The 18,355-nt window shown below is 38.9% G+C and overlaps 1 protein-coding gene across 1 annotated transcript in view; it reads right to left on the bottom strand.

The window, feature by feature from the left end:
• Window positions 1–18,355, bottom strand: part of LOC150086946 (ubiquitin-like modifier-activating enzyme 1) — a 354,098-nt gene that overhangs the window by 104,982 nt on the left and 230,761 nt on the right. Inside the window, 1 exon segment of the mRNA XM_090372833.1 lies at window positions 11,256–11,411. Within this exon segment, the coding sequence (XP_090228959.1) occupies window positions 11,256–11,411 (156 nt within the window).

Raw genomic sequence — 18,355 nt, 5'->3', positions numbered from 1 at the left:
CAGTCATACTTTACTTCAGGAAGTATGGTTGTGATGTCATACTATTAAAAGGTTAGAACTCGAGATACTATCATAACCAGGTATCATCGAAAAGAGGGGGGCTGACTCGAGATATCACATCAGTCACGAAAAATGCATCACACGCTCTAATCACACTACTAGTGAGTGCTCGGTGCAGACTAGTAGTGTGAATGTGGGAAGCACCTCTGGCGGAAGTCTGCCGCCCATGATGTCACTTCCGTGACGTCATTCGCAGCAGGAATCCCCAAGGATGTTTCACAACAAAAAGTTGGCAAAACTCACTGTTCACGTGATCAAGAACAATTGAGCTAATCAGCAATTAGCGCATCCATATCAGAGACGAGAAAATTTCCTGCTGTCAAAGTAGCCACTCGTGGAAGTGGGAGGTAAAGCATCAGTTGGTTGTTGTTTACACTACCAGTATTGGAAATTTATTACTATTTGTGCTATTAATAAGTTAAATAATCATTAATAGTAGTGACAGCAGTGTGCAGCTTTTGCCAAACCAAAAAACTATTTTTAGGCCACCCCGAATAATTAAATTCATCTGCCGTGCAATGTCTTATGTCTGTTAATTGCGTGCGTTCCACGGTCAATTTGCCTGTTTTGCTGGATGAAAAATCCCAGTTTCTAGGGGTAAACCACGGCATTCGAAGCATGCCGTGGTTTACCCCTAGTTGCCGTGGTTGCCAATCGTGATAGTCCTGTGCAGTTTTTGCCAGTCGTGTTAAGTTTTTTTTATTAAATTAGAATAAAGAGATGATATGTCTGGTAAAAGAAGTTCAATGAATACTAGCAAAAATGAAAGCGTGGAAAATAAGATGGAGGTTATTCGGAGGATGGAAGCTGATGAAAGCTGCCCTAAAGTGTGTGCAGGGCTATGAATATGCCTCCATCGACAGTTACTGCAATTATGGAGAATGCTGATAAAATAAAACAATCGATTCAAAGTGCTACACAAGTTAGTTACAGCAGAAATAAGCTTTTGGGAAAAATGGAGCAATTGCTGACACTCTGGGACGATGATTTGAACCAAAAAAAAAAAAAAAAATCCCTTGACCCAAGCTGTAATAACTGAAAGGACTAAGTCAATTTTTGAAGATTTAAAGAAGATCAGTGCATTGAAATATTTTTGGCTAGCAAGAGATTGTTCATGAGATTTAAAGCAAGAACCAAATGCAGAGGCAGCAAGTGCAGATGTTGAGGCTGCCACATTCCATTCAGGCCATAGTGCAGGAAGGGTGACTACCCTTCAGATTTCATATTCACGCTGATGAAACAAGCTTTTATTGGAAAAAGTTGTCCTCAGGAACCTTCATTGCCCATGATGAAAATTCGGCTCCTGAATTTAAAGCATCAAGACAGGCTGACACTTTTGGGAGCAAATGTGTCAGGCAATTTAAAATTGAAGCCAATGTTGGTGTACCATTCAGAAATGCCACGTGTTAAGAAAGGTTTAAACGAAGCCATGTTGCCAGTGTAAAAAAAAAAAAGGTAAACTGCAGCCATTATCAATCCACTGCAGTATGGAAACCTCCTCAACAATTCATATTGGGGGAAACTAGAAGTCAAAGAAGAAGGCTTGGGTGACACAGGACATCTTCTTGGATTGGTACACCAACTATTTTTGCCCTACTGTTCTCAAATTCTGCAATGACAAAAATTTAACAACCAAGGCTATTTTTCTTTTGGGCAATGCCCTTGGACATCCTATAAATCTGGGTGAAGTCAGAATGCCTCTTAAAGTTAATGTTGTCTACACACCCCCTAATGCAACATCAGTCTTGTAACCCATGGACCGGGGGTAATAGCCACCTTTTAAAGCTTATTACCTGTGGTAGACATTTACATTACAGAAATGGTGAAGGCTTTGGGCATGTCCAATATTACTATCAGAGAATATTGGAGGCCGTTTGATGTCTTGAAGGGCATCAATCACATCAACACAGCCTGGCAAGAAGTGACTGTCAATTGTCTAAATGGAGTGTGGTGCAAACTTCTACCAGATCTCATGCATGACTTCAGAGGATTCAAGCCACAACAGAATTTTTCAGAAGACATCAGCAGGCTGGCACAAGAGGCAGGGTTCAGTTGAAGATGTAACTGAGCTCTTGAAGTCAGACTCTTTCAAATGAAGACCTTGAAGAGTTAGCTGCAAAACTAGCCAACAGCAGGAGGAAGACTCTCCTGCTGTTGGCCTCAAAAAATTATGAAGACCAGTGATCTACAACTGGATCACTTGCAAGTATAGTCCCTCACTAATGAGCTCTGTGACATTGATCATGACTGGGAGAGGAGTGCCACAATTAAAAGGCAATCTTCTCAACCAGGGCCGTCAACAGAAGATCCTCAACCAGGACCCTCAAGAGCCAACTAAAACTTTGACATTACGTCACTTGTCAAAATGTTTTATGTATGTATTAATTTATTTTTTATTTACACGTATGTACTTATATTTATGAAGGTTATAAAATAAAACACTTTTTTTTAATTAAAAAAGTTTTTCTTTGCTTTAAATATACCAGTATTGAAAAGGGTAGGCAAAATTTTTGGGGCCTGGAACCTAACCCTGTGATTTCCCATTGACTCCCCAGTATACGCCTGTCCACCCAGGAACCTAACCCCGGCGTAAATCGAGGGCTACCTGTACTTTTATGGTCACACAAAACAACACCACAATAATAATGTAATATTATATTCATGTCTCTGATGTTTGTTGTAGACATTCAATTGATGAAAGCTAAGGTTGCTCCTTGTAAGTTTAAAACACTGATGGAGCCAATAGTTAAAATCATTGGCAAGTCAAGTGGATTGGATTTTGACAAAATCTGATTTTTCTGCAATGAAAAAAATTCTAAAAACATTAGATAAAATGTCTAAAAACACTGTGCCCAGACACTAATACTGGAGGCTACCATGCAAGTATGAACAAATGTAAGCAAGCTTTAAGGCTTAGCATCCACACTACACACAGGAAAAATCAACTCTAGTTTACTATGAAATACTGGAGGCTTGATCTAGTGAAAACCATGATTTGTCCCTAGAGGGAAAAAATCAGCATCTCCCCATTTCTTATTATGCACTATGGGCTATGTCTTTACAGCTTATGATGAGCATCAATAGTTTTAAAGTAATTTTTGCAAGAAGCCATCACATCAAACAAAACCAAGCCTACTGGTAACACTACACGAGGCATGAGGAAAAGCTGGTTTAAGTTCATTGCATCCATTCTGGTAGCTGACTACAGAGAATCTGAGTAGTGTGTATGTTGAGGGTGAGACATTCTTGCTATGCATAAGCCATATCCAAAAATTCAATTCATATAACATAAGATTGAGGAAGGCATATCACACTTAAAGTCTGAAGAGGACAAGATCTGCAAGGTTGTTAATGATTTCATCAAGATACATCGTCGTTGTTTGGTTTTTCGGAGCATTAGCAACTAAGGCCATATTGCTCCTGGATACGTGGTGGTCATTCCTTAAACTTTCCGCATTTTCCATATTTGGTGGTGACGGGCTCGAACCCCGGTCTAATCAAGAAGCGTGTGCTACGCACTGCTGCTCCTTCCCACCTGGCTACGGAGGCGCCTCTTGTTAATGATAGGAATCAGGATATGCTAATACAATACCTATAATAATCAGACAGATTGGCCAAGAAGTGGCAAATGAAATTTCACATTGATAAATGCAACAATGCATATCGCAGCAGTAATCCCAAAATAACATACTAATTGGTAATACCACACTCAAGGCAGTGGAGCATATATAGTTCTCAGAGCAGCACAGACAGGCTGCCGAGAGAGCTTATCGAGTTCTGTCAGTATTATACTGGAATTTTGCTGGCAGGGACAAGGAAGTTATCCCATTGTATAGGATAATCGTTAGACCACATTCAGTTCAATATACAAGTAGTCTGGAACCTCATTTTAGGAAATGAGTAATCTGTTGGAATGGGGTATAGAGAAAAGATTAGCCAGGACTACAAATGGATACCCTTACCAAGAAAAAATCAGTTATATAAGTTGCAGCACCTGGAAACAAGACATCTGCAAGGAGAGCTGATTGAAGTGTTAAGGCTTTAAACGGACAGAGTAAACTGAATGCTGATAGCATCCTTATTCCTGTTTGAATGACGGACACGCACTCACTTAAATTGAAGAATGGTTGCAGCATAGATGTGCAAAAATTTGATTTCAGCCAAAGAGTAACTGATTCTTTGAAAAAACATCCATCTGGCGTTTTGGAAGTATGTAGTTTGAATAAACTTAATGATTAAGCAAATTTTAGAGGGGATGGATAGATGACTGGGTAGTTTTTTTTTTTCTGATGCTTCCTTTCAACTACTAACATGTTACTCTAAAAAAAAAAAAGGGTCTCAACTACATGAATAAATGGTCAACAGTCAAATTAAGGAACAAATTTAACTACAAAAAGATCTAAACTTCCTGATTCACAAATAGAAGTGATGTGAGTTCTGATCTCAACGATGTCCATTTCCACCTACAATGTGCCAAGTTCCACTTACTTTTTCTGACAGAATTTCATTTATCAGTTGCCTCAGCCACCATAAGAATGCAACATGTCACAATTTTGCTTGTATCCACATTTCAGCCTAACTAAAGCTTGGAAACAGTATTAAAAAAAATAATAATAAAAAATAACAATCTATCAATCAACTCAAACTGAATTAGCTAAGAATATAAACTTGCTTTTTGTCCAAATGGTTGTTGATCCTTCTGGTATCAGCTAAAGGCTATTGGTTGCAACTTCAGCTAACGAATACACCTATCACCTGTTCTATAAACTGATACTTCTATTGCAACTACATCTAAACATAAGATGACTTATTGATCATTTATTTACACTCTTAGATGGCAAATTCCTAAAAAAAAGTTTACATATACAACTGTCAACTGAAGCACATTATCTCAGACCTTCTACCTATAACATAATTGATCTGTAATAATGCAACAGAAAAGGTTAGGCTGGCAAAGGCAGATAAGAAATTTGCTGGCAAAGAGAAGGACACACCAGAACAGACCCCTATGTAATGGACATGGGACAGTAATAGATACCCCAGCTGATGCTGCAGATGAGCTCAACAGTTAATTTGTATTGATATTTACAGAAGAAAAACCCTTTACGTCAATGAGAAATTATGGGATTGAAGTTGAAAAATATATAATTAATTACATTTAAATTTAACATGATTATTTAATGAAAAAACTTGGACCTACATGGCATATACTGTATAATTTTAAGGGAGGTGGCAAGTGAGTGCACTGAACCATTGAGGCTAATTACGAGATCATCGTTGGACTCAGGAGAGATTCCGTTGGATTGTAAAAATGCCAATGTATCTCCAATACATAAGGGTGTTTCTCAGAGTGTAGTGGGAAATTATTGACCAGTCAGTCAAACTTCAGTAGTAAGGAAAATCTTGGAGGTATTAATCAAGTGTGAAATTCGGGATCATTTGGATAAAAATGGAATTCAGCATGCAAAGGGAAAATCATGTTAGCTATTCTGACATTGTTTAATTGGATTTCAGCAAAGCATTTGACTCAGTCTCACATGAGCAGTTACTTTATAAGCTAGTTATTTAGTTAGTTATTTGGTTTTTTTTTAGGAGCATTAGCAACTAAGGCCATATTGCTCCGGGATATGCGGTGGTCATTCTCTGGTTTTTCCACATCCTCCGTATTTGGTGGTGACGGGCTCGAACCCCGGTCTAATCAAGAAGCGTGTGCTATGCACTGCTGCTCCTTCCCACCTGGCTACGGAGGCGCCACTTTATAAGCTGGAACAGGTTGTAATCACAGGGAAAATTCTTAGATGGATAGTTGGATGGCTTTAGGGCAGGAGGCAGAGGGTTGTGGTAAATGGTTATTCCTCAGATTGATGTAAGAAGTGGGGTTCCCCCAGGGATCAGTATTGGATCACTGTTGTTTTGATTTTCTTAAATGACATTGATGAAGGGTAGAGGGCATGATCTCTAAATTTGCAGATGATGTAAAGATTGGTAGAGTAGTTACTGATCACCACCACCAAGCAGAGATTCTTCAGAATGACCTGGATACACTTAAAGGACGCTCAGAAAAGTGGCAGCTATGCTTTAATCCAGCAAAGTGCAAGGTCTTACACCTGGGGAGCAGTAACCCCAAAATAGCTTATACACTTGGAGTTGAACTAAAGCCAGTAGTTGAGGAAAAGGACTTGGGTGTTATGATACGGCCAGACTTGAAGTTCTCAGAGCATTGTAGATGGGCTGCAAGGAAGGGCCATGGTGTCCTATCGATGATTTATCAAACATTTGCCAGTAGAGATAAGGATGTCTTAATCCCGTTATATAAAGCTATTGTTAGACCACAGCTGGAATACTGTGTTCAAGTGTGGAGACCACACCAAAAAAAAAAGATATGAGATTCTTGAAAGGGTTCAGAGACGGGTAACTTCCCTGGTGAGATCGGCAAAAGGACGTCCTTATGAGGAAAGACTTCAAATATGTCGGTTGCACAGCTTGGAAACTAGGCACCTTGGAGGCAACTATATTTAGGTGTTTATCGCTCTGAGAGGCAGTAGCAAAATGAATGAGGATGAAACTTTTTACGGTTATAAATGATTCCAGAAAGTTTTATTTTGGCCAGCGAGTTATAAATTACAGTAAACCCCTGCTATTTGCGGGGGTTATATTCCTGAGAAATGCCGTGAATACTGGGTTATGGTTCCCATAGTAATAAAGGAGTTCCGTTCCAAAGTATGAAATACAAAGGGTACTAGGAAAGTTTTGCAATACAGCTTTGTTTATTTAATTTTTTCATACATGTCAGGAAACATAATTTCAGGAAGGATGTGGATATGTTAAAGCAGGTGCAGAGAAGACCAGTGAGATTAATGGATCAAAAGAGTGTTCTTACCAAGAAAGACTTCGGTTCTCAGAAGAATCTATCTGAGAACTGAAGTCCTTCATTCAGTGTCTGGAAAGCAGGCACCTTTAGTGATGGACATATTTGAGAGGTCATAATTGATTATTTTGATTGTGGAAAATTATGTGATCATGACAAATCATTCAATTATTTCATTTAAATGATATAATCAGATTGTAGATGAAATACATTTGCAGGATAAATGTGTGGAAATTAGCCTTCAGTCAGTGAGTAGTTGATTATTTGACTTGACCTACAATATGAGAACAATACAAAGGGTACTAGGAAAGTTTTGCAATACAGCTTTGTTTATTTAATTTTTTCAAAGTAATTTCCTCTACATTCAATACACCTCTCCATCCTCCGAAACCAATCTTTAAACCAGTTCTGCCAAGTTTCACTAGGGAGTAAAGCACACTCGTTGTCCCAAGCCCGTAGAAGGTCCTCATCACTGGAAAACCGCCTCCCTTTTAGCTTCATTTTCACATGCGGGAACAGTGCAAAGTCGCAGGGAGCAAGGTCTGGACTGTAGGGAGGGTGCTCGAGAAGTTTTAGTCCTGTCGTGGTCAAATATTCGGTGCAGGCTTTGGCGCGGTGCGCTGGAGCAATATCGTGATGGAGGTACCAGGTGTCCATTCTTGACTTTGGCCGCAGGTTCTTCATAGATCCAATGACTTTAGGCAGGCATTGTTCAGTATACCACTTAGCTGTGACTGTCTTCTGCGTGTCCAAAACGACACGTTCCACAATTCCACCCGATTTGAAAAATACAGCTATCATTTTCTTCTTTACAGATCGGGATTTTCTGACAGTTACGGGTGTGTCGTCATCATCAAAGACCCAAACTTTGTTTTGAGCCTTGGTCGGCAGATCGTAATAGTACAGCCAAGTCTCGTCACCTGTCACGATGTTGTTCACATACCGAGATTGTCCCTTATCAAACTTTTTTAACATCTCCCGGCACCAAGTCACACGTCGTGTCATCTGCTCTTCAGTCAGTTGATGCGGCACCCAGAGAGAACAAAGTTTCTTCACGTGCAAATGATCTTGCAGAATCGAATGAATTGCTGGTGCATTTAGGCCCAAAGTATCCTCTATCTGTTGGTAGGTCACTCGCCTGTTATCGTCAAGCATTTTCCTCACAGCAGTAACGTTTTCCTCCGTAACTGACTTTCGTGGCCTTCCCGGCCTCTCCGAATCCTCCAGAGTGAAATTTCCCCTTTGGAATTCTCTATACCACCTGAATATCATTGTACGATGTGGACAATCATCATCTAGTGCAAGAGTAATTTCTTCTAAGCACTGGTCTATGGTTAAACCACGCACGAAATTATACCGCAAAACTGTCTTTATCTCATTTCGTGACCACGATGCCATCGCAAGCACTTTACACTCTCACTACTAATGAATAACTGAGCCCATCGACTTGGCGCAGCGGCTACTATGCACGTATGAACATGTCTCAACATGCAGCAACAAGCAGCTTCTTTGTGATTCATTGTTGCGTCATATTGCAAAACTTTCCTAGTACCCTTTGTATATAAGAAAATCTAGTTTAAAATTTTGTCTATGCATATATTATATGTACCTTCATAATATGACTATGTACATAGTGAAATGCAAGCATATGGCATCGAAATGAAAATAAGAAACAATTTAATATTAAATAATATTTATTAGAAATTTCAAACCAGTGCCTTTGCTAGCTAAAAAAAAACTTATCCCGCCAGGGCTATCACCAGTTTCGCTAAAGTGTTGATAAAGGAGTTTTGCCTTTTCACGAATGATGAGTGAACTTAATGGAATTTTATTTCAGTCTTCCATCCACAGATTTAAAGCCTTTTCCATTTTTTCTAATTTAACATCACGAGTTATACAGCAAATTTTTGAAGCAATTAGCGTGTTTTTCACGGACGCTACGGCGGATTTTTTTCCCCGATTTTTTGATTGATCGTACCATTGACTCATTGATTTTATAATGTTTTGCCACTGACGAGACACTTTCACCGTTAGAAATTGTCTAATAACTCAATTTTATTTGCTAACATCACCTTCTTTGATCTTTTCACATTTCCCTTGTTATTCGTAGCCATATTTTTGTACAGATTAGAAAGAACTTGTCCACAATAAAGTCACTTTCTTCCATTAACACACTCCAAAAAGTCTGTTTTACACTGCAAAATGGTAGATTTATCACTTTTGTAAACATATAAATTAAAAGCAAACGACAAAACCTTCCATGACATGCGCATAACACATACTGAACAAGGATTAGCGAGAAACATCCACACTCTCGATTTTGTCACCCCTCTCCCCTCAACCACTGAGCGCTGTTTTGACCGGGAAAGATAATTTTAGCCACACACATGTTTTTTTATGGCGGAAAATGTTCACGATGCTTTAAAATTCACATTTTTTTAAGGTTTCATTTTATATTAAATCGGCAACCGCAAAAAGCGGGGGTTTACCGTACTGGAATAAGTTATCTGCATGGGTGGTGGAGGCTGACAGTTCGGGGAAATTCAAAGGTCAGCTGAATTATATTTACGGGAGGAGGGAAATACATAGGTTGTCTATTTCCTTTCCCTTATTATTTAATAATTATCTACTTTATTTAATTTTATTATTTCACACACACACACACAGTTTCTGTATTTTCCACCAAATCATTTGTAATTTTTTTTGCAATTGTATAGTCAGTTTTCTTTGACTGCTCACTACAAGTGACTGTTTTGAAATAATGCTTGTATCCCCAAAGCAATGTACTGAAAGAAAAGAAATTTGAACATGCAATCATTAAATATTACTATTAACTTGAAAAATCAGTAATGGAACGATGTAAAATGCTAGTTATAGTTTGGAAAGATGAAGTTGTGATGGGAAATACCACACATACATAGGAAATTTTTCACTTGAAGATGAAGCAACCTATCTCCGATCAGCATTCCAAATCAATAATTCTGCATCATTTGTTTAGATGAATGACTGACCAATTTCACAAGGTCAAAGGCACAGTCATGAGGTTTTTTATTTTTTTTATTTGAACAAGCTCTGTGGATCCATCCTCCATTTTTACCAAAAACTTATGATTACAATCCAGAGGCTGAAGTTCAAAGTTGCCAATGTAAAACACCAAGGCCAAAATAAAGGACTGCAATCAGGATTACATGTAAAGGTCACACTAACTGAATTTTTGTAGGGAGGGGGGGGGGTAGTCAATCAGAATTCATTCTACAAGGTGCCATTGTTAATGCAGCCTACTACTAAAAAGTTTTAAAATGGTTGAGATGAAATCCACTGCAAAACAAAAAAAAATTACATAATAGTTGGACCTTTTGACTGACAAAAATATTCCCATCATGCCCAACCAACCATGCAACTTGTGATTATTCCCAAAATTTCAACAGAACATGAAACTTTAGCCCTTTGAAACAATCCAATCAAAACATACTTTCTAAAACAATTCATTAAAAAAAAAGTTTTGATCAGTCAGATATGAGGAGCAAGTGACTGGTTGCAGGAGCTTGTATGGAAGGATATTAACAATGTAAGCATTTATGCTAATGCACAGGACTAGCTTCAGTCATTTGTTGCCTCATTTCTGAGGCAACAAATGGCTGAAAGGTGTTCCCACTGTTCAGAGAGAGAGAAAGATATCTGGGGTCAACCACAGAGACAATGCAGAACAATTTCAAACCCCTTAAATGAAATTCTTGCCAATGTTTCAAAGCCGCAGTAAGGATGCAACATTACTGTGCTGAAGCAATATTATTGTATTGCATATCATTAGTTGTTTGGCTTTTTTTGAGCTTGTGCAATGTTCCAATATACATCACGCCTCAAAAAACGTCAGACACCACTTTGCTGGCTGATGGTTGGAGTTTGATTTTTTTTGGATGTGAAGACGTTTTATGCTGAATCCACGATTCATTTCTATTCACAATACTGTTTAAAAATGCATCATAAGTAACATTTTCAGCAGTCAAAAATTCAATAACTGTATATCATTTGAATTGGATGTTTAAAAGCATCCATCTAAAGCAACATGTAAATGAATAAACAGACAGAAATGTAATTGCGTATGTGCTTACTAGAAATTATGGAGAACTTAGCTGGAATATTCTGCATCACTGCCTAACAGTGAAATTATGAACTGAGAGTCATTGCTTTTCAGCAGACCCTCAACTATCAAATTCTATACTAAACCAACATCTCTGTACAAAAAGAGAAAGGAAAAAAATAAAAAAAGAAGAAAGCGTAGCTCTGTCATTTACTACAAATAAATCCAATCAAGACATTCACTTACACCCACATCCCATGGCCTGAAAAGAAACTGCCTATTGAGATTTGACTTTTCAATAACATCCATGTCTGTCACATACAGCATTCCATCTTCACCTGCTGCTACTCCCATTAGGGCAAAGTTTTTTAGGAGTTCACACCCAATGGCTCCTGCACCAACCTGAAAAAGTAATTTTGTAACTGTTCTAAATTTTGTTTTAGAATTGCTATGGCAAAAATTCCTACAGAAATTAAATACTTAAATACAGATAATGAGAAGTACTACAGTATTATTTTAATATATTTATTAATGATTCAATTTAAAAGCAAAAAGAATAGTAAATTAATTTTTTTTTTGCAGAAAAAAATATGAATTTGAGCATATTTAAAGTTTTTTTTTTTTTTTTTTTTTTTGTACATCACGTACTTGACATGATGTACATTGGAGAGCACTGTCATTAGTTAATAGATACAGGTGAGTGAGGTGAGTATCCCCAATCCTTAGCCTTCCCTAAAATTATTTCATCTCGTCTGTTTTTTCGGAAGCTGGAGTGCCACAGTTTTGGTTCCGGTTTTATTTGGTAGAGTTTATTTCCTGGATAACCTTTCCAGATTAATGACCAGCTGTTAACATGCTTTATGGATAAAGTGTTTGTAATCTGTATATCGAACTTGAAAAGTCTGCAAAATAGTGGTTTCTGGTTGTCTGGCTGCATGATCTGCTCTTTCATTGCCAGCTATTCCAGAATGTCCTGGGATCCACAGAATGTCACAGTCTGGTTCAGTTCCTTACAGGGTGAGAGGAGTTGGTATTAGTATTTATGGCAGAGACAGCACTGAGTGAGTCAGTGTATATTAAAGCAGACGGAATTAGATGTTCAATAATGTGATCCAGAGCTAAGTTTATAGCATAGAGCTCAGCAGTGAAGATACTGCATTCTACTGGAAATGAGACAGAAGTGCTAAATGATGGGAAGATTGTAGCAGCACCTACTTGGGTCTCAGTTTTTGATCCATCTGTATAGATTTCACATGCATTTGAATTAGAAAGAGAGTAAGTTGCGTGTAACTGTGCAATATTGGAAGGAGACAGCATGTTCTTTCCCCACTGTTGAAAGTAGTCATCATATATTGCACAGATATCTTTCCAGGGTGGATCTGGTGGTATTTTGTCCTGAAATATATTACTGATTTCTATGTTCCATGATTGAGCCAGTTCCTTAAATCTAAGTGGAGCAGGTCGGTTTTCATTAGGTTTACTGATGTAAAATGACTCTCATTCAGTATTGTAGAGACATCTCCAACAAGGATGAGAGGGCCGACTACGGATTTTTGCAGCATACATCAGAAGTAACGATTTTCTGCGAAGAGGTAAGGGAGGTTCTGAATGTGCCTAGAGCGACTCTCAAAGCACAGTGCTGGATGGTGTTTAGTCGATCTAAAGTACTTTTCTTCACTGAATCATATACTGGAGAGCCATAATCCAAGCGAGACCTGATGAGAGCTCTATAAAGATGGATGAGGGTATGATGGTCAGCGCCCCATGACATGGATGACACACACCGGAGGATGTTTAGTTTCTTCAAGCAGATGGTTCGAAGATAGGCCACATGTGCTTGAAAGTTCAGTTTCCTGTCTAGTATCAGACCAAGGAAACGGACAGTGTGAGCAAGAGGAACTAGCACGTTATTTATCTTTAGCTCGGGATCAGGATGAAGTGACCGAAGTTTGCAGAAATGAGTGGTAGTGGTTTTCTGTTCAGCGAGATGATATCCATTTCATAAGATCCAGGATTGAATTCTCGTTAAAGCAATTTGTAGCTGTCTTTCAACAGTATTCATGCTTTGCAATTGGCAGGATATGGTGAGATTGTCAGCATACATGTATACTTCAATCGTTTTTGGAAGTTGTTCCAAAATATTGTTGATCCTGATTGCAAATAGGGTTAGACTCGATATGGAACCCGGTGGGACACCCTCTTCTTGAATGTGAGATGTTGACAGCATGTTTTTATATTGGACCTGAAATGTACGCAATTTTAAAAAGTTCTGAATTATTAAAGGGAGATGTCCTCTCAGCCCCAACTGATCCATATCTTTAATAATACCATGACGCCATGTGGTGTCAAATGCTTTATGAATATCCAGGTTGACCATCACTAGATGCTGCTTTCTGACGAAGGCATTACGAATGTTAGATTCAATTTTTACAAGTACATCTAGGGTTGACCTGTTTTTACGGAAGCCATATTGGTGATCAGAAAGGAGATTTTCGGAGTCTAGAACCCAGGTGAGCCTCTTATGTACCATCCTATCAAAGATTTTGCCCAAACAGCTTGTCAATGATATTGGCCTGTAATTCTCAACTAGAGAAGGATCTTTGCCTGGTTTTGGAATAGCACAAATATAGGAATGACGCCATGACAGAGGATACGTATTTTATGAGAAGATCCGGTTATAAAAGAGTAATAGTGTTCCGAGATCGGCTTCACACAGATGCTTCAGCATACTGTAGTGAATGCCGTCTGGTCCTGCGGCGCTGTTTGGACATTTGCTCAAAGATTTTCTCAGTTCAGATAGAGTAAACAGCTGGTTACACGGAAGTGAAAGTCTAGTTGCGAAATTAAACTTATAACGTTCTGAACCAGTTTTACTGCATTGAAAAGAGATCACATAAGAGGAACATGCAGAAACGTTATAAAAAAGATTCGGCTAAAGCATATGCAATGTCAGTAGGAGAGGATAAGTCGTGCCCATTGCATTGTATTATCGGAGATTGCAGCAGTAGAAATTTCCCATTGAGAGCCTGAATATTTTTCCAAATGATTCGAGTGTCAGCATTTTTGTTAATAGCTGAGGCGAATTTAATCCAGGAGTCACGTTTTGCTGTCTTCCTAATTTGGCTTACTTTGGCTCAGTTTTTTTGTACATAATTAGGTTGGCGGTAGTTGGAAATTTGCGAAACTGGTTCCAGGCATGGTTTTTATCTTGTTTCGCTTTGGAGCATTCTTCATTCCACCACTGATTTTGGTGTACCCACTTGCTCTGGTTGGATTTTGGAATGGAAATTTCTGCTGCAGATAATATATGGCTTTTAATGTGATCAGTTACGTCATCAATGTGTTTTTGTTGTACATATAGTTTGTGAAATAGAACACAAGTTGAATAGTTTTTCCAGTCTGCTTTATAAAAGTTCCAAGCCTTTAGGACATGACACTGTCTGTGTTTGAATTGAACTGATGATAGGAAAATGGTCACTGTGGAATGGCTCATTTAGCACTAACTATGGAGAGCCGCAATTTAGCAGAGTCAGGTTATGGTTATCCAGGAATATTACTATTAATTGGCCTCTCCTCTATCCATGGTGGAAGATCCCCACAATGGATGGTGACCGTTGAAATCGCCAAGTAAACAGACTGGAGGTGCCAGTTGTGTGATAAGATTGTCAAGTTCAGTCTGGGAGCAAGGATAATTCGGTGGGATATAAATGGATGAAAGGGTTAACGATATTCCCATTGCTATCCGAACTGCTACAACTTCTAAGGAGGTTTTTAGTTGGAGATGTCTTGATGGTATGTCAGTTTTGATAAGAATAGCCACCACGAGCAGGAGTGTGGGAATCCATGTCTCACTAAACATAGTATAATTTTTAATTTTCAGAGAAACTTGTGGTGATAAAAATGTTTCCTGTAAACATACACCTATTGCTTTAGTTTGTATGAGTAAATCATTCAAGTCATCTATATTACTGCGTAATCCTCTACAGTTCCACTGAAGGAATTTATTCATTTGTTGGATTTATTTGAGGAAGATTGATCTGACTGTTTTTTCTGAGAGGGTTTCTGTCTGCTTAGTTTTGATTTTTCATTTCTGGGAAATGATTGGGCAGCCTGTATCCATGGTATCATTATCATGTAACTGTAGTACTGTCTCTTCATCATCTGACTGAACCTCCATTTCCATGTTGCTAATGCGTGGTTTCACTTTCTTCTGGTTTTCAATAGTAGCAGTTGTTTCTTCTGGTTTTCAATAGATTTTGTTGTTTCGGTGAAGGTTGAGATAGCATCAGGTGGGATGCTGATTGGGGTGTTGCTGGTCTCACTGACTGTAGTTTTCTTATTGTAAGTTAGCACAGTTTTGGCCCAGGTGGCAAAGGAAATATTCGGTTCGATGGAGACATCTGTTTGGGTTGCAGCTGAGCGGCTATTTTTGGTGACCGATGCATATGATCGGCTAGGCATGGTTAGCATTATTTGCTTTCTTGCTTCAGGGCATGTGACTTTATGCTCCACCTTATACTTCTGGATTTTTTTCCCCTGTTTTCCAAAGGTCACATGCTTTATAAAATGCAGGATGGCTTCCTTTACAGTTTGGGCAAGTGGAAGTGGAAGCTGTGCAGTCTCCTTGGAGCCGCAAATAGGGTACACATCGCCCGGCATGCTGTCTGAGAATGGCCGTACTTCTGGCACTTAAAGCAGCGAATGGGATTCGGGATGTAGGGTCGAATCTTGCAGTTTATGTAACCTTTTTTCCCAGAAGATGGGAGATTCGGAGTACTGAATGTCAAAATAATGGACCTGGTTGGTAATAGGTTGGCATATTTTTTTGTCAGAATTCTCTGTGCATGAGTCACTTTTTGTTCGCTAAGCTCTTGAATGATCTCTTCCTCAGACACGTTTAGTCCTTTAGAGGCGTTCAGAGTGTTACGGGCTGTTACTGACACAGGAATATTGTTAGTTGTTAATTTTAACAATTTTTCTGAGTGACTTGGCTTGGAAGCTTCAATTAGAAGGTCTCCAAGATTGGAGGTGCTTTACCATTTTAGGAGATCCAACAACCAATTCTAAGCATTTCTGTATTAGAAACGGCGATAACTTGCCGACAGGCTGTGTGGATAATGAGTGCATTATGAGAAATGCACTCATTATCCGATTTGTTGGAAAAATACAGGACCATGCTGAGGAAATGTCGCGAGCTAGGCCATAATGTCTATGTGTCTGCAATTCTGCCCAGACACGATAGGAGGGATTATATGTTAAGAGCCTTGTGGATTAACTCAAGACTTGAAGGAATCTGCAAGGCATTAGGGGGTAAATTTTTATCAGCATGGCCCACACTTGTAGGTAGAAGGAATTTGTTTTGTAGAGACGGGATACACTTAAACAAAGGTGGTGCAAAAGTTTTTGCCAGTATTATTGAGGATACCTTAAAGGCTCAGGGAAACTGCTAGTTAGGGGGGGATGTGGGTAATACTGACACGCGATTATCTGATAATATTGGTCAATGTAACTCTTGCACATACCTTAAGAGTTCTTATCTGTTACCCCAACTGGACGTATTATCGAGATGTTCTGGGGCCAAAGACGTTTCACGTGAGCGGGTAGCTAATATCAGGGAAGAGAGCCTAAAAAACTTCAAGGGTTGTGTTAGGGTTGTTAAATATACAAGAACAGTAAATCTTAATCGTTTATACAGTAATGTTAGAAGTGTCGCCAATAAAATGAGCGAATTCGAACTGCTGGTTAAAACAAGTAACGCGGACATAATAGGGCTTACAGAGACGTGGTGCCACCCGGAAATCGGGGATGATGAGTTTCAGTACGGCTTGTATAATGTATTTAGGAAGGATAGAGTAGATAGAAGGGGTGGTGGGGTAATGCTTCTTATCAGAAGCAGCCTGAGTGCGATGATAGCTTTCTCGGATTCAGACATTTCACATGCTAGTATAGAGTCTGTATGGTGTGAGATAGTTGGAAACAAAGGTATAATGCGAGTAGGAGTAATCTACAGACCAGGTGATTGTGAAGATTATGACAAAAGCCTCTACATGCAAATGGAATGGGCAAGTAAGCGTCAATGCCTTATTATGGGTGATTTCAATTTGCCTCTAATTGATTGGAGGCAATGAGAAGGAAACTCGACATGGGGAACAAAATTTTTAAATCAACTAGATGACTTATTTGTATCAACATGTCGGGGAAAGTACTAGAGAAAAGAATATCCTAGACCTCATCATCACACATGAATTAGATGACATAACAGGGCTGACAGTAGAGGAACCAGTAGCAGGAAGTGATCACGGAGTTCTACAGTGGATGATGACGAGAGAGGTAGCAGAAGTAAAAGGTAAAGGAATGGGTTTTAATTTCAGAAAAGGAAATTACGTTGCCTTAAGGTACTACATGGCCTCTATTAACTGGGTAGATATCGCGCAGAGAATGAATACAATTGAACTGTGGTACGCTTTTAAAACATTAATCACAGATGCCTTGAATGCGTGTATACCATTAAAAAAATACTCCACGAGAAGGGTTCCAAGTTGGATGAATAGTGAAGTTGCCACATTACTTGAGCAGAAAAAGGTGGCATGGAAAAGTTACAGAGCAATAAAAAGTACTGAAGCCTATAACAGCTACAAGGTGATGTGTAATAGAGCCACAGAAAAGGTTCGACAGGCAAAGGCAGTTTATGAGAAATCACTAGCAAACAGAGCAAAGAGGGGGGATAAAGAATTCTTCACATATATAAATGCCAAGAAGAGCAGGACAAACCAGATCGGACCTTTACGTAAGGGAAAGGGGATAGTAATAAATACACCAGCTGCCGTTGCAGATGAACTCAACAGTTATTTTGCCTCGATATTTATAAATGAAAAGCCTTTTGTGGCAATGGGAAATTGTGGGAGCGAAGTTAAAAAATATGTAATTAATGATATTGAAATTTTGCAAGATTATTTAATGAAAAAACTTTTGAGCCTACAGACCAGTAAGGCTCCTGGAGTTGATGGAATATACCCTATAATCTTAAGAGAGGCGGCAAGCAAGTGCATTGAACCATTGAGGCTAATTATGCGAGCATCACTAGACTCTGGGGAGATTCCCTTGGATTGGAAAAGTGCAAATGTACCTCCCATACATAAGGGTGACTCTAAGAGTGAAGTGGGAAATTATCGACCCATCAGTCTGACTTCAGTGGTAGGGAAAATCATGGAGGCAATGATCAAGGGTGGAATTCAGGATCATTTGGATCGAATTGAAATTCTCAAGGATACTCAGCATGGTTTTGTAAAGGGAAAATCATGTTTAACAAATCTGGTTCGCTATTTCGAAAGGGTCACTCACGAGCT

This window comes from Mastigoproctus giganteus, chromosome 4, assembly GCF_048544385.1.
Source record: "Mastigoproctus giganteus isolate SK-2022 chromosome 4, ASM4854438v1, whole genome shotgun sequence".
NCBI lineage: Eukaryota > Metazoa > Arthropoda > Arachnida > Uropygi > Thelyphonidae > Mastigoproctus > Mastigoproctus giganteus.
The sequence above is the reverse complement of the archived record's forward strand: the minus strand, read 5'-3'. Positions and strand labels throughout refer to the sequence as shown.